General features: G+C 48.9%; 10 protein-coding genes across 10 annotated transcripts; 7 read left to right on the top strand and 3 right to left on the bottom strand.

The window, feature by feature from the left end:
• Positions 1-72: 72 nt before the first annotated feature.
• Positions 73-1,704, top strand: FPSE_01968 (uncharacterized protein; the record flags this gene model as incomplete). Its single annotated transcript, XM_009255087.1, has 1 exon — positions 73-1,704. The coding sequence occupies one exon, from the start codon at positions 73-75 to the stop codon at positions 1,702-1,704; it is 1,632 nt and encodes a 543-aa protein (XP_009253362.1).
• A 102-nt stretch (positions 1,705-1,806) lies between these two features.
• FPSE_01969 (uncharacterized protein) lies at positions 1,807-3,271 on the bottom strand (the record flags this gene model as incomplete). Its single annotated transcript, XM_009255088.1, has 2 exons — positions 1,807-1,837; positions 1,896-3,271. 2 exons carry the CDS (start codon positions 3,269-3,271, stop codon positions 1,807-1,809), a joined length of 1,407 nt encoding a protein of 468 aa, XP_009253363.1.
• A 1,066-nt stretch (positions 3,272-4,337) lies between these two features.
• Positions 4,338-4,817, top strand: FPSE_01970 (uncharacterized protein; the record flags this gene model as incomplete). The annotated part of the gene is made up of 1 exon (XM_009255089.1): positions 4,338-4,817. The coding sequence occupies one exon, from the start codon at positions 4,338-4,340 to the stop codon at positions 4,815-4,817; it is 480 nt and encodes a 159-aa protein (XP_009253364.1).
• A 1,237-nt stretch (positions 4,818-6,054) lies between these two features.
• FPSE_01971 (uncharacterized protein) lies at positions 6,055-8,180 on the top strand (the record flags this gene model as incomplete). The annotated part of the gene is made up of 2 exons (XM_009255090.1): positions 6,055-6,115; positions 6,163-8,180. The coding sequence occupies 2 exons, from the start codon at positions 6,055-6,057 to the stop codon at positions 8,178-8,180; spliced, it is 2,079 nt and encodes a 692-aa protein (XP_009253365.1).
• Positions 8,181-8,456: 276 nt separating this feature from the next.
• On the bottom strand, positions 8,457-10,805 carry FPSE_01972 (uncharacterized protein; the record flags this gene model as incomplete). The annotated part of the gene is made up of 2 exons (XM_009255091.1): positions 8,457-10,448; positions 10,653-10,805. 2 exons carry the CDS (start codon positions 10,803-10,805, stop codon positions 8,457-8,459), a joined length of 2,145 nt encoding a protein of 714 aa, XP_009253366.1.
• A 1,605-nt stretch (positions 10,806-12,410) lies between these two features.
• On the top strand, positions 12,411-14,143 carry FPSE_01973 (uncharacterized protein; the record flags this gene model as incomplete). The annotated part of the gene is made up of 2 exons (XM_009255092.1): positions 12,411-12,630; positions 12,741-14,143. The coding sequence occupies 2 exons, from the start codon at positions 12,411-12,413 to the stop codon at positions 14,141-14,143; spliced, it is 1,623 nt and encodes a 540-aa protein (XP_009253367.1).
• A 652-nt stretch (positions 14,144-14,795) lies between these two features.
• Positions 14,796-16,254, top strand: FPSE_01974 (uncharacterized protein; the record flags this gene model as incomplete). The annotated part of the gene is made up of 3 exons (XM_009255093.1): positions 14,796-14,949; positions 15,005-15,448; positions 15,497-16,254. 3 exons carry the CDS (start codon positions 14,796-14,798, stop codon positions 16,252-16,254), a joined length of 1,356 nt encoding a protein of 451 aa, XP_009253368.1.
• Positions 16,255-16,855: 601 nt separating this feature from the next.
• FPSE_01975 (uncharacterized protein) lies at positions 16,856-19,038 on the top strand (the record flags this gene model as incomplete). Its single annotated transcript, XM_009255094.1, has 5 exons — positions 16,856-16,904; positions 16,956-17,106; positions 17,153-17,915; positions 17,961-18,541; positions 18,588-19,038. 5 exons carry the CDS (start codon positions 16,856-16,858, stop codon positions 19,036-19,038), a joined length of 1,995 nt encoding a protein of 664 aa, XP_009253369.1.
• A 188-nt stretch (positions 19,039-19,226) lies between these two features.
• FPSE_01976 (uncharacterized protein) lies at positions 19,227-21,437 on the bottom strand (the record flags this gene model as incomplete). The annotated part of the gene is made up of 4 exons (XM_009255095.1): positions 19,227-20,040; positions 20,093-20,388; positions 20,785-20,881; positions 20,932-21,437. The coding sequence occupies 4 exons, from the start codon at positions 21,435-21,437 to the stop codon at positions 19,227-19,229; spliced, it is 1,713 nt and encodes a 570-aa protein (XP_009253370.1).
• A 1,715-nt stretch (positions 21,438-23,152) lies between these two features.
• FPSE_01977 (uncharacterized protein) lies at positions 23,153-24,434 on the top strand (the record flags this gene model as incomplete). Its single annotated transcript, XM_009255096.1, has 2 exons — positions 23,153-23,341; positions 23,400-24,434. 2 exons carry the CDS (start codon positions 23,153-23,155, stop codon positions 24,432-24,434), a joined length of 1,224 nt encoding a protein of 407 aa, XP_009253371.1.
• Between the last annotated feature and the right edge of the window lie 61 nt (positions 24,435-24,495).

Genomic DNA, 24,495 nt, shown 5'->3' with positions numbered 1-24,495 from the left:
GTCGATCCCATCACAAGCCATCGAATAAGTCAAGCCACTCGATCAACTATCACTACTTGACCGACGACAACAATGGAAAAGCACAAAGGCTTTCTGCATAGCGTCGCGGAAGAGAATTCTGCTCTGGCGACCGAGATCGACCAGCTTGCCGCTCAATCCCAAACACTGTCCCAAGACGAATTCGACGTCGCCATCAAACAATGCCTCCTCAAGATTTACGACGCCATTATCAAAATGAGCCAACATCGTGGTCATCCACGGACACCCAGATCGAAAGTCTTTGACGCGTGGGAAAGTTTACTGCAACCCATCAAAGCCCTCACTCAACTGCCATTTGGAGATTTCCTTACTGCGCGTATGCTGCTTTACCTTGCCATGGGTCTCAGGGCCCAGAAAGCCCTTGATCTGAAAACCTCCAGAGCCCTTTCTCTCAAGCCCGACTTCCCTTTGAATCAAATCGATATCGCCATGGATAACACTTTGCTACAAGCCCTTGGAAGGATTTGGACCGACAGTGACAGCAGCGAAACATTCGACTGGGCTTTCGGCGAGTACAGAATCGGCCATTGGAGGGTCGAAGACAGAGAGAAAGAGGATGTAAAGCGCCACTACCTTACTGCTCAGGCACTCACTCCTACCGAATTCGCATCTCTAGACAGCATTGGTGGAAAACGTTTCGTCTTTGCAAAGAAGAATGAGTTGGATGATACGGATGATGACTGGTGGGCGCCCTTTAAAGGAAGCGTCCCCGGCGACAACTACGAAAGAAGCCGGTCCAAGGTTCACATCCCCGATGATGATGAGGTTGAGGCTGATGAATGGGTCTGCAAAACGGTTGGCACAGATGGCCCCATTCGCGAGCCGATCAACTGTAGCATCTTCGACGAACGCGAAAATAGGAATTATTGTTCCGGCTTGGATTATTTCCCTCGTTCGTGTCAGTTCATAACCGATGCGAGACGAATCGGGAAGCCATTGTCGACTATAAAGGGACGTATTCTGGCGGAAAGGGGGTTGTCTCACGCTGGGATCCCTCCAGAGCTACGAGCTGCAATCTTCAGCTACCTTGATCGACCGTTTTGGCATGCCTATCTATCGAAAGTCGACATCGTCAAGGCATATGCACCGTTTCCAAACATAGAAAGTTGCTCCGAGTGCGATCAGGACAAGCAAACATGCCCTGTCAAGAGCATGTATATCTGGAACGTGCCGCTCCGTACATTCTTTGTATTTCACCGAACCAAGTCTAACGTCAGATTACTCTGCAAATACGGAACAAACTGCCAAGGCCATCACAAAGATAACTCGTGGAAAATCTCAAAGGAAAAGGATTTTCAAGAATACGTGGAAAAGATCGTCAAGGATAGATGCGGAAGCACTACGAGTTTATCTCAGGTTGGATTTGCCCCCGCGACAGACTTTACACTGCGAGATCGAGAGGAAGACGAGAAGCGATCAGAAAGGCTGTTTCATGATCGTGGACCGATCGAGGACAGTACGAAAGAGCAGAGGTTTAATGGAGGATTGTGGGGATTGGTGGCGTCCATGATGCATAATAAGGTCTTGCTTGGATCGTGGCAGGGAATTGATGAGAGTTCGACTTGTTCGACTGCTGCGGAATGGGCTTTGGCACGATGCCTTGCTGATAAGGAGTGTGCTGAGACTGCCATCAAAAAGATGCATTCTCGGTGTAACCTATGCTGATACCTTGATGCAATTGCTAGGCACTTGGAATTTACTATTCTACGGTAACTAGTTCGATATCCAGTATGGTATGATAGTTAATTTATATGTTGTGAAGCATCATTAGTCGTCGTAGAGGAAGCAGAGCAATGATCTTAACAGTACAGAGTATTACCCCAGAAAGAATTGTCAATCTATATCACATTGCTTACCGTCTATAACGATAAAACCGCAAAGTCGCCTTCTGCTGCTGAAACTGAAGGATAATTATATATGACAGCTTAAATGCATTGGCAAGCAGTGTTGTTGTGATCGAGATCTTGGTCGCCAGGGGCGTGGAAGAAGTGACGTCGAACTTGCTGTAGACGCTCTTGGTAAAGTCTGATACCACTTCGGCAGGCCGAGGACAGACGTAGAAAACCTCCCCAGTTACCGTAGCAGGCCGAGGAGAGACGGGGATGAACTCTCTAGCTGTCGGGCCATTTCCAAGCTCTGATTGTAGAAAAGTAACCAATGTACTGTCACTGGTACTGACAGTAAAAGAGTCCGATTCTCGAAGTAGCTGCATAGGCTTGGCTGAGGTGGTATCGCTAATCTCCCACACAAATCCAGCACAGAAGCTGATTCCTGTGCCAGAGTTCCAGAGAATATATGGCTTGTTTAGGAACTGGACGGCAGTGATGTTGGTATTGATAGCCAGTTTCGGAACGTCTCCGTCGCAGCTCAGCTTCTTCAATGGACTCCAATCCCCACCGTCACTGCGATAATCTGAGTACCATAGTGTTTGGCTGGCTTTTTCGACCCAAAACCAGCGCACTGCATAACTTTCAAGCAGTACCAGTGGGATGGGACTTATCTGAGGCTGGAACGGCATTCCCGTGTTCAGCTTCGACAAAGAAACAGGTGCTAGAATCTTGCCCTCCTGGACCGTCACGTAACAAGTCCCAGTGTTGCCCATCCCGGTAAAGTAGCAGTATAATTCATCGTCGTAGACAAGACCGCTCGGGCTTGTTCCGGGAGCAACCAGAACAGGGTCAAGTGGACCTGCTCGCGATCCTCGCGGTCCAACATAGAAGCTCTGGTTCCCGTTCGAGGCGTTCCACTTGATTCCGTTGAACGAGTTCCACTGGAGAATGACGTCAAATTCGTAGTCTGCGCAGTGGAAACTATACAAGATGTCTCTGTACACGACGGCACTGGGTGATGTTTTTGGCCTGTATCCGAGTCCTGCGGCCGTGAGGTTTGTCGTGGCAACAGCAGACCAGCTGGAACCATCGAATTTGGTAAAGGACGTGAAATAGCCTGCAGCAGGGTTGTACAAGAGATACAAGGCGTCGCGGAAGACAACGGCAGAAGGAGATGTGCCTTCAGCCATATTAAGGGCCCCTGCGCCTTTTTTGTTCACGTTGATGACGGGTGCCCAGTTGACTCCATCGGCGGTGGACGTATACCATATGCCATCAGAACTGGAACCGGCGTAAAATATGTAGAGGGTATTTCTGAAGACTACTGAAGCAGGAGATGTCCCGGGGGACATTTTGATTCCGGAGACATAAGTGGAAAGAGCCTGTCCACGACTCAAGGCCATTTTGTGTTTTGCGATATGAGAGATAAGTGGGTTGGAATTGTGACACAAAATTGGCACAAGATAGGGGATTCAAGCCGTTTTATAGATCATCAATTTGGTCTATAACTTGTTAGGACAAAAGCTGGCTTTGCTGCAATGCCTAAAATTTCCTAGCAACCTCGCTGGGTATCCTATCTTGCTTAATGATTATTTAGAGGCTGGCTGAAAGGCTTGGGTGGCTGTTGAAAGTGGACTGATAAATCCGAAACAAGGCGTCTACTTTGTTGGTCTAGACCTGTCCATTGTAATGCGGGACAAGTAAAATGGCTAGCAGTGTATTTGAATAGCATGCAAGCAGAGTTTAGGGCGTTTATGGTATTGTATTAGTGGCCAGTAAAGTACTCGCGGTTCAATGCATTCTTGGTAACCATATATTGGCAGATATTGCGGAACAATTGCCAAATTTGGAACGATAAATAGAGCACTATGGTGACGCTATCTGAAAGCCTCGGTACTGGGATGGCTAATAGCATATCAGGTGGACTCCCATTAAAAGATCTTGTCTGGCATATCGTTATCCCTGAGACAAAGTCGTTCCGTACCAACTGTAATATTACGCTTACCATCAGCAGCCTTGGATACTGCTCAAGGAATAAATCAGGAAATAGAGGGAAAGAAACTTGGAAAAACATCTGGGAATGTCAATCCAATACGCAATTATTCACACTAGGACGAATCATGAGTCTCCAAGCGTTGCAATCGTCAATTGTGAGGCTTGAAATTTGGGGGCCGTTTTTGTTGTTGAGATCCTCGAACATGAGACTGCATGTCACCCAGCCAATTATTCATGTCTACTGCAATGCTTACATGTCATCCTGCGTCACGGTACATGAGTGATCAGTACAGAGCCTCATATCAGAATGTCCATGCGGAAGATAAATAAGCTTATATCTGTCCTTGTTTTTGAGTTTTCCCACTCACTTCTATAATTCGTTCCAACAGACTCTACTACCTTACCTGTAAGTCTATTCTCAAGTAGCAGTGACGGCGACTAACGGATCTTCCCAGATCATATCGTTTCTTCAAAATGCCATTCTCATACAAAGACCTAACCACGAGGGACAAAACAGCCGAAAAGATCCCAACCAAGGGCAAAGGTCTCGGCGCCTTCACCAGTCCATCCGGCTACGCCGTCATCCTATGCTTTCCCATCACCCTGTGGCAAAGCCGCCGTAACACTAAGAAGACAGTCGAAGGTCTCAAAGAGGCTAGGCGGCAAAAGGCAGAACGAAGAAAAGCTGCACATATGGAAAATTTCCAGGAACAGCAGAAGCGGAGAGAAATGCGTGACAAGAGTGGCGCCAACCGAGTTGGTCTTGGACCTCAGGGGCCACCAAGACAGAAGCAAGTTCCAGAGGTTGAGCCGTTGGATCCCTTGTTGGAGAGGGATCCTGAGAATCCGCGGAACTGCGATTCGACGTGTGGGAATGCCCTGAAGGGCTCTTGTTCTATTCATGATAGGAAGCAGTCTTCTCGACCCACGAGTCCTGGACTGCTGGCAATCTGATTGTATATTTGACGGGGCTGGAATAAGATGAAAGGCGGTGATTTGGTTACGCTGTAATCTCTTGACTATCCTAGACTTATCATAATCTGGTCGTCATATGAACTTTGAACATGTACTACGGTGAATCTGCATTTATGATATAGATGTGTTCCAGATAGCAACATATTGGAAGGAGTCTGTTCTTATCACGGAGCTATCTGACACCATGAAACAGCAGTGGCAGCTCTATCCAGAGGACAAGCGCACAGCTTGCAGGAAGGCGATAGAGTTGACGTCAAACCTGTACAGTAGCTCAACGATATATAAAGAAATTGCTGAAATCCCTCTCATCCAATCAGAGGTTCTGTGGCGTAGTTGGTTATCGCATCTCGCTCACACCGAGAAGGTCCCCGGTTCGAGCCCGGGCGGAACCATTTCTTTTGCTGTTTGGATCCCAGAGCAGTATTTATGATGTTTATTTTTGCCTGTTGTCATGGAAGCGATCGTGGAGCTTCACCTGACAGATGATACATGGTTTAAGTGGAAGAAGACGTAAAGTTCCGTTTGTTTTGCCAATGTCTAGTGCCTTCTATCTAAAACATCGTCATTCAAGGGGTAGGGTTGATTCGTGGTATGCAGTTGTTGGTTGTCAACATGATGGAAGATGTACTCTCATTAGTGAGCAATACCTATGCATTTACTGAGTTTCCTACTAAGTACCTATATACATATAACTTGATCAACTCTGGGCTACTACTGTTAAAGTCGCTTCTCTTTGTACCGAGATATCAAGTCAATGGCTAGGCACATAACTTTGTCAACAACCCAGCTAAGCTCTTCAAATTTATGAGTAATAAGGAGTTTACAGTCATTAAGAGGTCATGACGCTATAAGCGATGTTATTTGTATTTTAATCTAGAACGGGATACTGAAGTTCCAGTCTATGACACCTATGAGTTATAAGAACATTTAAAAAGATTCGGCTCACTTTGTTGATATGCAGGTATGGACTTAATAAAAGTAAATAGGTTAAATGATGGTTCAAGTGCATTATTAATACATTCGTCCGTTCGGACGCCGAAGTAAGACGGACGAATCCTACCGATCCCAACACCCCACATAGTCACTCCAACTCGTCCGCCCTTCGTCCGCTTTTCGTCCGTCTATTCAACAACACCCTCAACACCCTTCACAACTCGTTTCTCCAGTACTCACTTATCTCTTTCACACCAATTGAACCTCTTCTTCGGCCGAAATCATGGACGAGATCTCTGCCAAACGTCGGAAAGTGCGGAAAGGAACCCGCAGCTGCTGGGAATGTCGGTATACTCTACACCATCAGTTCCACTGTCACTAACACACGCAGGTCGTCGTCGCAAGATAAGATGCCAGTTCACGAATGAAGACGATCCCGTTTGTGTTGGGTGCACTCAGCGAGAGACCAATTGCGTCTCGCAGGAATATGTCCCTGCGCCTTCTGCCGCGCCGCAGGACAAGCGTCTTGCACAGCGCCTTGGACGATTGGAGGAGTTGATGGAGAAATTCGTGGATAATGGATCTGAGTCGAGAAAAAGAGCATCTATACCGTCGCCTTCCGATTCCGAGGAGGCACCGACGACACTGGCTCGCTTCACGCAGCATACTGTTGATGTGTTTGAGTCCTCAGTCGCAGATAATGCTGCGCAAATGACCCTCAACCAAAGCGATGCTTCGAGTCCAACCGTAATAATACGGCAGACAGTGAGGTATCCCTCTCGATCGGCGAAAGCAGCCAACGTATCTGCTCAGCTTCACGCCCTCTTCCCATCTCAAAAGATCCTCTACGCTATATCCCAGCAAAGTCCCGGCGCACGCTTCGTCCTCAATTCATTCTACTCCCAGCAGGACCAGTTAGACGGAAAACCCGAGCCTTTATCAGCGCTGGCCCAGATCCCGCCGATTACTAGCCATCCGTCTATCCTAGCCAAACGCCTTCTCCAACTTGCCGTATGCCTGCAGCAAATGCCAACATTCTTCGACGGTAGTACTCTAGGTCTGAGCAAATCGCCTCGCGAAACGATGGAGGAATGGGTCGCTGTTACAGGAAGGCTCGTTACTTCAGAAGATGACTTTGTCGGCTGTCTAGAAGGTCTAGAGTCACTCATTCTGCACAGCTTCTACCAGAGTGATGCAGGCCATCTGCGAAAAGCATGGTTGACATGTCGCCGGGCTCTTAATATGGCTCAATTGATGGGCGTTGACCGAAAGAACTCAAAGCCAATTCGCTCAGCTGATCCCGCCTTCAACGAGAAACATCGTCCTTCACCACCAGTGATCTGGTTCCGTATCAATTGCAACGATCGCTACCTCTCTCTCATCCTCGGCCTCTCGATCGGTTCAAAAGACAACTGGTTTGCCGAAGACGAGGCTCTCGTCTCAGACGCACCGAGCGACAAGCTTGGCAAGATGTACGCCGTGATAGGCGGCAAGATTGCCGACCGCAACGATCTACAAGGAAGCGCTGCATATGTTCTAACTCAATCGATTGATCTGGATCTCGAAAAAACACACTCGCAAATGGACGAGATGTGGTGGAAAACTCCTGACATGGCTATCTGCTGCGGATCATCCGACGCCACGGGAGACGGGATGGGCGTTATAATGCTGCAAGTGAGACACTATACGCTCGTTCTCATGCTTCATCTCCCATATCTTCTTCGCGACCGTGGCCAGCGACGATATGAGTACAATCGCTCTTCATGCATGCAAGCAAGCCGCGAAATCCTCATACGTTTCCTCGAGTACCGCAGTTGCTTCACAAAAGCTGTATCGGGTCGTCATGTCGACTACTCAGCCCTTGTGGCAGCCATGACTCTCCTTCTAGGCTACCTCGGCTGGCGCTGGCCCGGCTACGAGACAGACAAAGAGCAGGATAGAGACCTAGCAGAAAGAACTATGGAGAGAATGCAAGAAATGGGTTCATTAAACAACGACACACTCTGTGTTGAGGCTGCTGAAACAATCCACCAGCTTTTGCCGATTGTTCAAAGACAGCCAGGCGCAAGCGGCGAAAATCTGCATCTGCACGTACCTTTCCTAGGAACGGTTAACATCCACCCGGGCCCAACACCTCCAGCATCTACAACCAGCATGATGGCGTCCAACAGCACCACACCAAGTGGCAACAGTGTGGGAGACGCCATGTCACAGTTCCCACTTTCCTTCAACCCCCCCTCGTTCGCACAGGACCAATGCGAGCTACCCACCACATGTCCGTTTGAGGGAACCTCGCCTGATGTGGTGAACTTCAATTGGCCATGCTTTACGGCGGATCCGGAAGATTGGGCGTTACAAGGCGTTGACACGACGTACTGGAACATGCTTAACAGTAATATTGTAGGGTGAATGATGGATTTGATGAACAGCGCTATGTCTGATTATATATAATATTTATACCCAAAAAAAAGCAATAGCCAATAAAACACCTAACGAATGCATCCGTACCGATATAAAAAGGGAAAGTAAAAGAACAAAGGGACTGGGCTTGTCTAGCCAAGGGGTATCTCCATCAGGTTTAATCCTCCTCAATGAACGCCGCAAATGAGATGTAGTTATCAACTCCGTATCCAGCTGGTGTATTGTACCGACTTTGTAGAGCCATGCAAGTGGTAGGCCGTATGTTTACTCTTCCAGGCCTTCCACCAAAGCCTCATGGTCAACAGCGACAGTGGTGACCTGAGCTGGCGCACCCTTTCGTTTCTGTGCTGCCCAGTACTGGTGAAAGCCAGGAATGGCACCGGGCTGGTTGATGCCAGGCGACCGACTGAAACCCTTGTCTCTAGACTTTTCAGCAGATTTTGAGGGTATGTTCTCGCTTGCTGTTGTCGAGGCCCAAGGTCTCCAGCCAACCCATTTTCCTATTCCTCCTCCCCCTCCTGCAGAGCCCTGTGTGGTATCAGAAGGAGCGGGCGACAAGGATCTGTTCGACCCAGGCCTGTTCAGCGGGTTGGACGTCGTTCGGCTGGTGGGGAGACCAGCAAAATTGTCCCGAAGAGCGGCGGTGCTTCGCTTAGCTGCACCTCTATAGAGGGTGGGCTGGGCTGTTACACCCGTAAGGACAGCTTCAGCGCCACCGAGTGGTCGGAGTGTGAGCTGGCTTGGCCGAGCCTTGAGGGTGTGGATATCAAGACCTCCGCTGAGAGACATGATTGACTCATGCGACAGGGCCCGGTGAATTCTTGGGCGTGGCATGTAGTCATCTCTGTTGTCTTCTGAGCTTTCGACTACGGAGCTCTCGTCTATTATTGAGGGCGTGTTGCCGAGGTCTGGAGTCACTGCTCGAGAGGTGCTTTCCTCCTTCTCGTCCTCATCCTCCTCGTGAATCACATTATCGTTGAATTGACGAGGGTTTGGAGGTGGCGTGCCAGGGTCGAGCTGGAGGGATGGTGCTTGTAGACTGAATGCTGAAACGTCGGACGGCCCTTTACGGTGAGTCCGCCATGAAGGCGACATAGGGTCGAAGCTAGTAGCTGGTGACATTGGGTAGTCGCTGTCGCCAAAGGCAGAGTCGAACAGTGAGTTTCGCTGGTTCGATCGTGGTGAACTTGGGACGGACGACGCAAAGTCGGAGGGTTGCTCCGAGAGCAAGGACCATCTCTGCTTGGGCATCGAGATGACAGAGTTGGGCTCCTTGGTGTTGATGGAGGCGACAGGTAAAGCAGGGCCCAAACTCCAGCGAGCGGAGGATCTGGGTGTCGAAGTGCCTGAAGCGGGCGAGGGCGAGAACACGCTCGAGTTCAAGCTTGCCCGCTTCCTTCTGACCTTGGCCTTGTCAGCCTTGGGCGTGACATGATAGTGATGGTGAATGTGGAGTTCTTGAGAGTATCGAGGTGTAGTCGGTGGCTCATAAGCCTCGAGTTCGTCCTTTAGAGTTGAGTTTCTGCTGTCGCTAGCAGGTTGGTGGTCGATAAGCTGTTCTCGCAGGCACTGGATCTCGTCGTTGGAGTTGAGAAGCATCTCCCGCAACTCGGCCATACCCAATTGAAGGTTGGCGTTGTCTTGGAGGAGATCCCTGACGAAATGATTGACGACTGGGTTCCCTGGCTTCGGTTCCTGGAGTGTCTTGGATGCGGCTGCACCCTTGAGACGACCCGCAGCCGTGTCGAGCTGTTTCTCGACCCGACGCTGGCGCTCCATTCGTCCAACAACTTCAGCATGTCGCTCACGCTCCTCACGGGCCTCTTCTTCCATTCGCTCCAACTGGTCCTGCATGTCCATAATGCCACGCTGCGCCTCCTTGCAACGCTGAGCATGAGATCGAGCATCTTCCTTGGTCGATCTCAATTCGTGGTACAGGTCATCTTGCTCCAGTTCGAGGAGATGTATGTGGCGCTCCGCATCTTCGGCTCGCAGGGCAGCGGATTCGAGTTTTCGGACGGCCTGCTGGGATGATAGCAAGCTCGCTTCGAGAGTTTTGATCCTTGTATCGGATTCGGAAACGGTATTGTTGAGCAGCTCAAGCTGGTCGAGTAAATTCCTGTTTTCTTCGATTTTCAGGGCATTCTCGGCCTCAAGTTCCTGCTTCGCCATCTCCAGATGCTCTATCCTGGATGAAAGACTGAGACGGTCCCTCTCAGCGTCGGCCATATATGCTTCATGTCGGGCGAGTAGAGCCTACAAGGGAGAACGGGGGACAAGTCAGCAGCGGAAAACTCGATGGGGCATATTGACGTGTCTAGCGGGGACTGGCATGCAGGACACGCGGGAGGTGTTTAGGCGGTGGGAGGGATACAAAGGTGACATGCATGCATGTTAAATAAAAGAAAAAGGTAGGAGGAATGCTCCGGAGATTGAAAATTCTGTTTCTCTCAAACTTACCTGGCCAAGTTGGGCAGCAGTATGCACGTCTTTTTCCACAGTTTCTAGGATGGTGCAGTTTCTCTTGAGAAGCGCGCAGTCGATTCGTCCACAGCAGCAAGTCATTTCTGCCAGCTGTGGCTCCTGGCCAAGGTCAAGGTCGGGCCTCTCCATGGTGGGAGGCCTTTTGGGTTGAGATTATTGTGATAAAATATAGGGTTCGCGAAAGGTGACGAAAATGGCGGGAGAAAGAGTGAGATCGGTTGGCCACATGATAATTAGGTTGGATAGAAGGAGAAACAAGCAAGCAGTTGGACAAGGACACAGAAATGAGGGGAGAGACGTTTAGAGCATGGTGATGATGATTAGAGTCTTGAGTTTCGCTGGTCGTCGAGTAGAGGGGAAAAGACCAAAGATACAATGCGATACTCGCCGTTTTGGATGGAAACGGCTGGTGTTTGTGTTTACTGAAGAGGGTCTTTGTTTTGTATGGCTCTGATGAACTATAACTGGCTACCGTTATCGATTGATTGGTATGGATGTGGGTGGCCCTCCCGCGCGAGTCTAATTTGGTGCGGTAGGTGTGGAGTTTGTGTTCCTGACTTAGTGTGATCGCCGACGATGATATTTTTCACTCGTGATAACGTAGAGCAAAGTAAACAAAAGGAGTCTTTGTAGAGAGGACACGATGAGGCAGAGGATCGCTGTGTTTGCGTACGTCAGTGCTTAATCAAGGCAGATGAGCCCTTAAAGGAGACCAGTTCACCACCAGCCCCCCCAGACTAGACAAGCCATGTGATGTGCTTCAGCAATCACTGGCTGCGAACAACTGCGGGCAAGTCAAGGCAAGACAAGGCGCGGTACAGGGGCATCTAAGCGAGCAATTTCAGGCACTCATCAGGGGCGCGGATCTCTGTTCGGCTTAGTCTGCAGACATTTTGCAGGGAAGACGTGTTGAAAGACAGCGATTGTCTTCATTTCCTTTGCGGCATTTGATTGGATCATGAAACAAGGTTCTTTTTGTCTGCCGCTTTGGTCGTGTTGGGGAGGAGTCCAAGTGTTCAGCACTGATATGGGGAAGAAAATGTCAAATGACGACAGATGACTAAGCGGGAGGAGGGGTCTAGGATGCCGAGATAAAAAGACAGACTACGTGATTGAAACAAGATCACTCTAGGGTAGCAAATCTACAATCGGTAAACTCTAAACTCCATCAACTAACGGCAAACGTTTTTGATTCATCATCCTTCCTATTCACCGCCTCACATCGCTTGTGTCGGCAGTTCATAGTGGCATCATGTCTCTCTAGCATAAGATCTTATCCAGGCGGGGTCTGCCGTTTTGCTTACTTTTTTACTGCAGACATGTTGTACTGCATGCAATATCTTTGTAACAAACTGATGAGGGGTCCTTCTCAGCCATCAACATGTCGTCATACAAACTCACTATACTGAGAGCTCCGACCACTAATATTCCTTCCATTGTCATCCCCCACATTATCAACTGCAGGCATGGATGATTTGGAGCTTCTTTAGGTGGTGATGCTTGTGTTTTTGTCGTGTAGGGACTGACGTTGCAATTGCGCCCATGATCCGTTCTTTCCCTCTCTCGGCTCTCCCACTGCCTCTCCCATCATCCCACCTCCCCTCCCCAAAGCTTCCCCTACTTTAATACGACTTGATGCGTCCCTACCTTTCTCCCAGAATATTCCAAAGCTTTCGCACAGCTCGGATACAGACTCCTCTTCCACTAGTAAAGTCCTTTTCTACATACAAAGCAATGTCGCAAGAATACAAGCTCAAGGGTCTCTCGTCCCTGTCTCTTTCTCCCGGCTCTAAGCAGGAGGTCGAGGTTGAGGGTATCGAGGGCGGCAAGGTTCTCCTCGTCAACACTGGAGGCACAACACAGGCTTTGGGAGCCAAGTGTACTCACTATGGTGCGCCTATGGCAAAGGGTGTATTGACCAGCGATGGCCGCATCACATGTCCCTGGCACGGAGGTATGTACTGTAATCCGTCAATTTTTGCACAGCGCTGTCATGAGTCCTGGTCCCCGGACTGGGGTCGGCGATCTGGATCCATCTTTAACTTATGCTGATCAATTGTCTAGCCTGTTTCAATGCAAAGACCGGCGATATCGAAGATGCCCCCGCCCTCGACCATCTCCCCGTATTCAAGGTCGCCGAACGAGACGGTGCCGTTTACGTCACTGGTGAAGAGAGCGCCATCAAGTCTTCCAAGAGACAACCCAACGTCAAGTGTGCCGGATCCAGCAGCGCACAGGATGAGCATGTCGTCGTTGTAGGTGGTGGCTCAGGTACATTGGGTGTTGTCGAGAGTCTTCGCGAGAAGGGCTGGAAGGGAGGCATCACCATCGTCTCCAACGAAGGAAACTACCCAATCGACCGAACGAAGCTGAGCAAGGCTCTTTTGACCGACCTTGACAAGTTGACCTGGCGAAACAAGGACTTCTACGAAAGCGGCTCCATCAAGTTCGTTGATGGTCACGTCAACAACGTCGACTTTTCTGGTCGCTTTGTTACAACCGAAGGGGGAGAGAAGATCTCTTACACGAAATTGGTCCTCGCGACGGGTGGTACACCCAGGCGACTGCCCCTTGATGGATTCAAGAACCTTGACAACATTTTCACTCTCCGCACTGTCAATGACACAAGAAAGATTGTCGATCAGATTGGCAACAAGGGCAAGAAGATCGTGGTTGTCGGATCCTCCTTCATCGGAATGGAGTGTGCAGTTGCTACAGCCAGCGACAATGACGTGACTGTCGTCGGCATGGAGAATGTCCCGCTTGAAAGAGTTCTTGGTGAAAAGGTCGGCGCAGGTCTTCAAAAGGCGCTCGAGGGCAAGGGCGTCAAGTTTTACATGGGCGCGAGTGTCGACAAGGCCGAGCCATCTTCATCCGACTCATCCAAGGTTGGTGCCGTGTGCCTCAAGGATGGCACAAGACTGGAAGCGGACTTGGTTGTTCTCGGTGTGGGTGTTGCCCCCGCGACTCAGTATCTCCAGAACAACAGCAGCATTACACTTGAGAAGGACGGATCTGTCAAGGTCAATGACGACTACTCGGTTGCTGGCCTAAAGGATGTTTACGCTATTGGCGATATTGCTACGTTCCCCTACCACGGACCTGGAGGTGAAGGCAAGCCAGTTCGCATTGAGCATTGGAACGTTGCTCAAAAGGCGGGTCGCATCGCTGCCAACCACATCGCCAACCCCGGTGGAAAGACGGAGCATTTCATTCCTATTTTCTGGTCAGCATTGGGCGCACAGCTCCGATACTGTGGCAACACGATGGCATCTGGGTGGGACGACCTGGTGCTTGATGGCAGCCCAGCCGAGAACCAGTTCGTGGCATATTATTGCAAGGGCGAAACAGTTGTTGCCATGGCTAGCATGGGCAGGGATCCTGCTATGGCGCAGAGTGCCGAGTTGATGCGGGTGAACAAGATGCCCACCAAGACGGAGCTCCAAGAGGGGATCAGCGTGATCTGAGTGTACCAGATCTATGACACGGGAAATGATACGATATGACTATCTACCTAATAAACCAACTTGTTAATGTCACTTCCTGACCGTTTAAACCTTTTTGCAAGTGAAATTGTAGCTTCCAGGTCCCCAAAGCTTGTCAGAGCTCATGTGGAGGAAGAAAACTTGGCGGCGGGAACCAAGCGATTGGGTGAGACTATGATGAAGCTATGAACTCAGATCGAGATGTCAAGTTACAGAATAGGAAATGTTTTAGCGGCAATAGAGCTAGTTTCAGAAGATAATTCCGGGCGGTCCACTGAAACTTCAACGTTTTTGTTCCATCCCCATGTTCTGGGTAGTCGATTCTTCGATCTGTGAAAAGTCAATGACGTTGCGACAGGGATCGTCATGAGTGCGTCAATGGAGCAAAACGTCCTCTTGTACATACTCAGAGCTTCCTGTACTCCACCTCCAGTATCTCTTTTCTGTCATGCTGACGATTTGAGGCCGAGCGATACTACCTATGACGGGTGGACCTTTGTCAAATGAAGTCATGAAGGTTTGCGTACCGCGTGGTTAAATACCACGAGTTGTACGTCCATCGAGGTGGCTTTTTGACTCTGGTGCCATAACAACAAACCATAACACATATTTATTAACACTTTATTAATACGAAATGGCTACTCAAGCTGCTTACGGCGTCGAAAAGATCGTCGGCCATAGCGATAACGCTATTACGGCGCAGGATGTTACTTCGTACCAAGAGACGGGCGACCATAGCCAGACCATGAAGGCTTTGGCTTGGATGGGCAAGAACAAGGTTCAGATGGGTATGTTTACTTTCACACCACTTATACGTTGTCAAACACTAATATTTCCCCGCAGTTGACGCTCCCAAGCCAAAGGTTATTGAAGACCGCGATGTCATCCTCAGAGTCACAGGCAGCACCGTCTGCGGCTCCGACTTGCATCTCCTCCACGGCACAGTCATCCAGCTCTCCGAGGGTGATATCTTGGGTCACGAGTTCTGCGGTGTCGTCGACGAGGTCGGCGCTGGCGTCACAGGCATTGATGTTGGCGGACGCTACGTCGCTTCGTTCCAGATTGCTTGCGGTGATTGCTTCTTCTGCAAGCAGAAGCTCTCGTCGCAATGTGAAAAGACCAACTCCAACACTACTGAGCGTGCCATGTACGGTGGACGTACCGCGGGCATGTTTGGTTACTCGCATTTCACCGGTGGATTCGCTGGTGGTCAGGCTGAGTACGTGCGCGTGCCGCTTGGTGATGTGAACTTGTTGAAGATTCCCGATGATGTTCCTGATGAGAAGGGTGAGTAACCTCTTGCTCTCTATTGCAAGTTTGTGCTAACATGGTCAGCCCTTTACCTGTCTGATGTTCTGGCTACATCCTACAACGCCGTTAAGGATACAGCCGTTTACCCCAACGACTCAGTCGCCGTCTTTGGCGCTGGCCCCATCGGCCAAATGGCTGGTATCTTTGCCCTCAAAGAAGGCGCCAGCAAGGTCATCTTTGTCGACACGGAGCCCCGCCTTTCCTTTGTTCGCGAGCGCTGGCCCGCGGAACACAAGGACAAGCTGGAGCTGGTCGACTTTAAGCAGCTGTCTCACGGTGTGACCAACAAGCCCACCGTGGTGAGCCGCCTCAAAGAGCTTACGGGTAACCGCGGCCCCGACTGCGCCATCGAGTGCGTGGCGGGCGAGTACCCCAAGGGCTGGATGCACACAATTGAGCTTGCCATCGGTGCCGAGACGGACACGAGCGAGATTATCAACGAGATGATCGAGGGCGTTCGCAATTACGGACGGTGCGGCGTGACGGGTGTGTACGTCGGCTACACGAACCACTTCAACATCGGATCCCTGATGGAGCGCGGAATTCGCCTCATCGGTAATGGCCAGGCCCCCGTTCACAAGTACTGGGGTGAGCTTCTGGAGATGATCCAGAGGGGCGAGCTTGATCCTGCTCAGATGCTGTCGCACCGCGTCAGGCTGGAGGATCTTGACAAGGTGTATTACAAGTTTGAGAAGAAGGAGGATGGTATGCAAAAGGTGTTTGTGGAGACCAAGTTTTCGTTCCCCAGAGACCCTAGCACGCCTGCTCTCACGACTTATTAGATTGGGTTGATACCAGAGGCGTTGGTGATTGGACGGGAGGGTGGTATATATGATGGCCTCTTATCAAGTTAGTTGAGATTTCTTATGAAGTAATGAAGAATGTTATTAACGCATTGCCGGCCATTGTTGAGTGTTGTGATATTTGATCCTGGTTGGTGATGGTGGGCTATGAACACAGTGAAGAGTTGTCCTAGATCAAAGTGATAGATCGGTCTTAGCATGACCCTGTTTGCAGCCAATATAAATGCTATAATTGCCCGGATGCCTCAGCATTGATGCGACAAGAAGGGGAGATTTGCGTAAGCTTATCGTATATCTTCAAGTCTTGATGTGTTCGATGTGAGAAGTCCTGAGGTGATCTTTAATGGTAGGTCTCGAGGACCCCTAATTTAGTGCTTACGATCAGCGGGTCGTAGTGGACCCAGCTCTGGAAGTGGAAGACTCTGAAGATGAATTGAATGTATTTGTCAGCCTCGTGCTGTCAGAATATCGACGAAATGACTCTACAATTCGGCTTCAATTAATCGCATCTTACAGACGAAGATACCACTTACTCACAGAGCTGTTCTTGCATCTTGAGTTCGTCGGGATCACCGCAAACATGGCAACTCCAGAAGGCACAGACCCTGTACCTTCAAATCGTCGCAAGGGTAAGTGAGTTGATCTCAGCTCAGCACACTCAGCTAAACAATGGACCCCAGCATGTGATTTATGCTTCAAGAAAAAGATCAAATGCGACATGCTAAAGCCCGACTGTTCGAATTGCATACTTTACAATACGACTTGTCGCACCAGTCCCATCGGGCGCAAGCCCAGTTCGACAAAGGGTAGAATAGCCAAACAACAATCAGAGTGAGCCCATTTACCCTCCACTTCCGAACAAAGCTAATACAAGTAGAAACAATCGCTCAGAAGGTCTTGAAGCTCGGCTGAAGCGTATAGAAGAGCATCTGGAGCAGGTTCTCAACGCTGCTAAAGACGCCCATGCCGCTAAACCGCCAACATGTTCACCAGAGAGCCATTCTAGCATTGGCGATGCATCAGATTCCGTTCCCAGCAAGGGCGGAATCGACGAAGACCTGGCGAAACTAGGTGTTTATTCCTGGAAGTTCGATCCTGTTCGCCCAGTTGTCTACGAAGGTCCCCAACCAAACTCACTCGACCTTCCTCCTCTCGAGGAGGTTCTCCCGATAGCGAACCACTACTTTTCCACCTTCAACACTGTCATCCCACTCTTCCAACAACCGGTGTTTATGAAACTTCTTAGATCATGGTACAATCAACCGAATACGCGCAACAGAGCAAGGTGGGCAGCTATCCAATGCGTCTTGGCAATCGGGTACCGCACGCCTCAACTTTCTCTTACGGATAGCCAAGTGGCCCAGGTTGAAAAGGCAGACCAGTGTTTGCGGAATGTTCAAAGTGTCGTATCAGAACTTGTCACGCGCGAGGACGATCTACTCGGTGTCCAGGTTTTGCTGGGTATCGTGATGCTGTTTCAAAACAGTCGTGATCCGAAACCTGCGGGTGTCATTATTGGGACAGCGTTGCGGTTGGCGCATAGATTGCGATTACATTCGCAAGAAGCGGCGATGAGCTTTCCCGCTGCCGAAGCGGAACACCGATCACGAGTGTTTTGGATTGCGTATGTTCTGGACAAGGTATGTTAACAGATAACTTCTAACGAGCCTAGCTGACAAGTGCAGGATATTAGTCTAAGAGGAAATACACCTTCTTGTCAAAACGACGAGGATATCGACATTCCGTTACCCACTATCGCACCAGCAGATAGTGCAGGGTTGGTATGGACGCAAAACGGTCAAATACATTTTAACTACCACCGACGACGTGTCGAACTTGCCTATATAGAAGGCAAAGTCTACGATCTCCTCCACTCCAACCGCGCCAGTCGAATCACACCCCAAGAGCGTCAAATACGAATAGCGCGCCTCCAATCCATGCTTGATCAGTGGTATGAGCGTATCCCGCAGGCGTTCCATATCGAACACGTTGCTGCGACTGTTGGGCCGAGTCAGCTTGTGCAGATGACTAAGATGCATCATGCATTCTTGCTGACAGAGGTCATGATACACGGCATTTATAGTTATAACAAGGATTGGCAGAAGAGGATAAGTTCCTTTGGGAGAGACACTATATCTGGAGGAGATCAAAATGGTATAAGCAAAGAACAGGCGCCTCTGCCAGAGGGGTGGAATCAGTGCGTTGATGTAAGCAGGGGATGTATGAAGTTGTTCCAGGAAGCAACACCGACAGAGTGTCTGATATGGTAAGTATTATCGTTTGTTTTCTTATTTCTGTACTGACCTTCCCAGGCAATGCAGTTACTCCCACTTCTCAGCTCTGATAGTCCTTCTCGCCAACATGATTCTCAACCCAGGCCACAAATCAATACACACAGATCAGCACATATCGATAAAAGCACTCGACCTATTCGACAAACTCCTCAAAATTATAGATGATGAAGCATTTAGAGCACTGCGCTCTGTCGTCGGGGATCTGAGTCAACGAGCGCAAGAAGCAGTGGCGGCGCATCGACAATATCTCAAAAGTTTGGGCAAGGATATTTACGAGCCTATCGATGTTGAAGAGGCGCTTGTGCAGGAGCTTGACTATTTACCCACTGATAATGGGCTTGAGAATATGGATGGGCCATTTGCCGGGCTAGAATCGGGTGTGGACTTTGATGTTTTTGGGTTTAGTCAGGATGGGACTGGGCAGGGTTTTGTAGATGGGGATACGAATACTTGGTTTTTACCCGGATGAAAGACAAGCATGAACGTCATGATAGATATATCGTGAAGAAGAGAAAAGAACACTTTCACGCTGGTTAATGTTGGGCAGAACTCTTATGAATGTTTGACTCATTAGATCTTTGCAAAGATATGAGCTTATCAGGAAAAAATTAATACTACAACAGTATAGGGCAGAATTCTTATATCTATTACGACGCATTACCAGTAGATACGCCCACACTCCGGCTTCCGAACAGGCTCATGAGAGAACCCGCAATGATGTTTTATTATCTCTCCAGCAGACCATTCCTTTTCGATAGTCATAACACCCCACTGTAGAGGTAGTATTGATGCCTCCTCAGAATGCAAGGCACCGTCTGGCTGACGACAAGCAGCCGCAATCGCCAAACTGCAGCTCGCAGCCACAGGCATACCAGTTGGTAGTCGACGGAGAGCTGTAATAATTACCGCGGCAGCCATAAGACCAGAGGTAATAACAACACAGATGATGGCGATTGGTGAATACCCACAGGTTGACGTAGTTCCCCGAAACTTAAATTCTGTCGCTACCTTTTTGTATTCTTCAACAATGACAATAAAGATGCATTGCGACAGTAGCCAGTGTACCAGGATTGACACTAGCATGAGCGGAATGCTGTAACGGTAGGGGAGTTGAAGAAAGTACCGAGAGCGTTGCTGACCTCTCGGGCTGGAAGAAACGCGTAATGGACGTCGCTTGTGGCCAAAATCGCTCCATTCCTTTGCGGCAGCCATGGATGTATAGAGGCTGTTGTATTGGAAATACAAAATCGAGAAGATAAGTTGAGGAAGGTTGGAAACGAGAACTTTGAGGAAAATATTCTGGGTTTCCTCCTGCAGTTTGTTTGCAAAGCCCGTGTCACCTTGTATCAGGGTGAGTTGGTTTGCGGTCCCAAATCCCAATCCCCAGAGGCTCTTGAAGTCGGTAGGACCATTTATATGGTTGATGCCATAAGCCAGAAGCCAGCAACTAACACCAAATGCAACTCCATACCTAGATGGGAAGTGTTAGTCTTGAGTCTTGCTTCTGGGGCTGACGTTCTTACATGACGAGGCTGAAGAACCACCGCGTGTAGGTAACGGCAACTCCGCGTCTTTTAGGCGCTGTATGCACAAGGTACGGCTTGTCTAAAAGGCCGTTGCGGACAGTGCGCGCAGATGCTAAGCAACTTCCGCGAGGGTTCTCATCTGGTCGAGTCATAAATGACTGAATGGCATCTCCGAGGACGAATAGAGGTTCTTTTGGTGGCCGAATAACAATAAATGCAAGTACAATCGCCTTGACCAAGTTTACAACAAGAACAATCGACGCAAGGGAGATGTCAAAGTTCAATCTGCATCTCTGTGGTGCTGGTTGGCTGAGGCAATACTTGACCCTACTATTGTTTTCACTATTACCATGACGGCCAAGTGGTCTCCAATTATCCGGCCGACGTTTAATTTCTGGTAATTGGAAGTGACAAGGTGTTTGGTATATTGAATTTGGACATATCCAATCATAATCTGATTCCCTGTCGTTTCGTCGAACGTTGTGCGGCAAGGCAGAGTTTATCTTGTGTGTTCGTTTCGATTCAATTTTCGACGTTGAATTGTCGACAACCAGTATCACGTCGATCCTTTCTGTCTGGAAAGTTGTACCGTACTTATTGATGCACTCCGAGTTGGTGAGATTGTCGAGTTGACTGACTGTTATATTCCTCGACTCGAATCTGGCTTTAGTGAAATTAGTTGCTCGTACAAGTCCGTTGTTGGTTTCGACTAAATTGAGGTTTCTATCGAAGATAAAGGTCTCATAAGAATATGCTGATAGGGAAGAGTAGACGACAGAGTTGAGCCTCGGTGTTGTTAGTTTTGTACTCCTTTGTCTTGGGGTTGGGAAGCTTACAAGAGATGAAGTGGCACCGATGACAGAACCAGCAGCCACCAAAGTACTGCTCTCCATAAGGAGACCTTCCACAAGTTACGGAAGCTGGGTATACCAATGTCTACCCATTTCCCTTTTGCATGGGCTCTGTCAACATCGGCCCTGGTGGGTGTTGAAAGACATTGCATCCCATAGTTGCTGGCAGAAAGAAGAACCGAGCCGAAGACGTTGATGATAAGGTGAATCACGAGACTCATGTTGCGGGTTGTCGAACAGGAACCCTCGTACATGATTCTTCGACTCGTCCCTGTGCTATCCTCTATGTCTTTGAGGCTCACGCTTGACCAGATGGTGAAGCAGAGATTGACGACAAAAACAGCAGTACAAGCACATGAGCCACTAATAAGAGTGACCTTCCAATCGTCCATCTTCTTGGTGCTCTCCTTGCTGTCATTGCCGACGAATCTATCCATGTTACTGTTTGGATTAAGAAGTCCATCGCTTTCATGAAGGAGTGGCTTGGCCATTGTTGTCTGTGTAGGGAGGTAAATGCGTGATTTTAAGAAAACATGATTGCCGTCTTGTCCACGAGGGGGCGGTACTAGGTATTTATCGCAAGTCCTGTACGACAAACCCTGAAATAGCAAGTTATACTGAGACACGACCAACTGAAAACTACAATTATGAAGAGTCTGCCGCCCAGCACGGTGGCTGAGCACCTATTTCCAACTTATGGCCGGCCGCAGGCAAGTTGACCGTGGCTTACGGCGTTGTGGTGATATAATAGGCGGCATCTAGATAGCTAATAGGAGATTGGAATACTCACCAGGCGGCTAAGATGCATGCTCATCGGGCTGTGAAGCAGGGAATGACTGCTTACGCCAAGACTGGGCAGCCAGGTTGGCAATATTAACGAAGTGGTCAAAAGTACCTTCCGGATTTGTATCTCTATGCTAAGCCTAATGTTAACTGCGCCGAATTATTGTAGGCTGGCAATTGGTGCGATATGAAATACAGACCGGCTATTGGATAATTTTAGACCTACCCATTTTGATCATAAAAGGATACAGATAGGGCAAGAGTCAGATTTTAATGTACCCTTTTCTCCTTTCTCTTTAGAGCCTGCAGGAGACGTATTGGTTACCCTTTACAGGAGAAATCCCTTGGCAGGGCTCAGAGGATAATAATTAAACCGAATATGCCCGGGGTACTCTGTATGCGTTCATGAGTTAAAGAGCAATTCCCTGAAGACTGTCGGTGATGGTTGGTTTTGTCATAACCTCGTGGTTCTATGATGTTTATTTCCAGTTGTAGACTATACTGGAAATGATAGACACATGCCGCTGCAGTACATAGATTCAAATACTGACTGATATTTTCGTCAAGGATCGGTCACGTGTAACTGTTTATGACATTAGAGAATCATTAATCGAATCATGGTAGACCAGGCAGGCAATGGTACCCAACCAACAGTAACACTCATCCATGCTAATCTAGCTGACTTACATTGAGCACTGCAAACTTATTGTATATAAAAGACCTCAGTGGACTTCATCGTTATGTTATTCCAAGGTCTTTTGATTGCTTGTTTGTCTTTTCGTGGCCATATTATTATTCTAAGGTTTGTGGAGCAATATCACTGCACCATTTTCAACTGATGTATGATTGTTTATGACTAGGTAGAAACATGCAAAGTAAATGTTATCACGTTTGTCTTTATTAAGAATACACTTAAAGATTTCTGAAAGGATTTCTCAGGGCAAATATGAAATACGTGAACAGTGGTGAAGGCAGAACAAGCGGCCAGGCACCGACAAAGAAGAGATGAAATGGGATTGCCCCTGCTAAAACAAAGAATATCATTTTTAGAATATTCTTTTTCAACATGGATCCACAATCAATCTTTAACATTGAACAATTAACAATCATCACTCATCACTAGCGTGACCCATCGTCTCATTGTTCGACCTAAATCGTTTGTCAAGCTCATCCGGTACAATGCATGCCAGCGTTTGGTCTATTCGAACAGCACTCCTTCTTTATTGTCTCTTCTTTGATTATTTCATCTCCAAAGAGTCCAACATGCCTCTCAGTCAAGATGATGGTGTCAATCTCCCAAGTACAAAGATCCCGCTCGATCCCCTACCTAGATATACCTTGACATCGCAACAGAATCATCGCACTTTCTACACAACATACACTTTTGTTTATATACAGTTTATTATACTACAATCTCTTCAAAATGGCTGCCGCCGCCGCTGCTGATCTTGCACTACTACCACCGCTACCAAACATTGAGGGCCCCAAACTAGCAGCCTTCACACAAGACATCGAGAACCATGACTACGAATTGCTCGAATTTCTGGGCGCTGGGGCTCACTCTGCTGTCATGAGAATGCGAATCGACAACGACATATACGTTGTCAAGTTTGTAAGTATATACTCAGGCACGACTTGTATAACTACGGATAACTAATTGTGATATATAGTTCAGGACCCATTGGCTCGACAAACCAGAATTCGAGATGGATCCTATTGAGGAACACTATTTGATGGACCGGACACCAAACTTCAACGCCGCCGTGGATGAGCCTCAGCCCCAAGCCGTCATGGATGCTTTGGTAGACCAAGTGACACCCTTCTTCGCCGAGTGTCGCGTATACGGCCGCCTCAAAGAACTTGACCGCGAGGATCTTGCCATCAAAGCACATGGCTATCTGCGACTGTACCTAACACCCAAGTTCCAACAACAGTGGAACGACGCAATCGCAGAGTATTTTCCCAACGACCGAGCCGCCCAGCAGTCGCACGAGGCAGATGCTATACTCGAACACTACGACTTGGCCCAGCCCGCATACGCCATCGTCAAAGACTGGGTCAAGGACCATCGCAGCCCGGATGCGACTCCACTGCCCAACCCAGTGAAGAAGAGTCTGATCAAGCAAATCCCAAAGATGTTGCGAGACCTGCAACAACTGCACAAATGTGGCATCGTCGTCCGTGATCTGAAGGAGCAGCAGTACTACCAAGGCCAAATCGGTGACTTTAGCCATGCGTGGACGGTCCCTCACATCCTTGCTCCGGGCAACGGACTCCGGCCTGCTTGGGCGTGGAAGAGCATGGCGGCGTGGGATCTGCGCTGCTTCCAAAAGCAAATCATCAATCCGTGGATAAGAGTGGCAAACAGAAGTCAACCCCCAATCAAGCCTCCTACTCTTATTGCGTGGCGTACCGTTGAGCACCGGTACCCAACTCGAAGTCGTCAGATCGTGCAAGAAGGACCAAGCCTTCCTCTCCTCAAGTACGATGATAACCGCAACTTCGATATGATTCACGATCCTCCGTTTGATCCAGCGGACTTTAACTGGAAGGCGCTTGAGGCGAAGAAGACAGCACAGGGGGTTGTTTCTGGAAGAGTTGTCAAGAGGAGAGCGGCTGGACAGGCGACGGGCGGAAAGGGGGCTAAGAAGGCCAAGACCAAAATCAAGATTGTGGTAAAGCCTAGGCCTGGGGCCAACCCTTAGGGCAACGTCGATGCTTGATTGATTATAGCGATTGTTTTTCATTTGTGAGCGGAAAAGTATT

This window comes from Fusarium pseudograminearum, chromosome 1 (assembly GCF_000303195.2).
Source record: "Fusarium pseudograminearum CS3096 chromosome 1, whole genome shotgun sequence".
NCBI lineage: Eukaryota > Fungi > Ascomycota > Sordariomycetes > Hypocreales > Nectriaceae > Fusarium > Fusarium pseudograminearum.
Note: the sequence above shows the minus strand (reverse complement) of the source record. Positions and strands in the feature narration are given on the sequence as shown.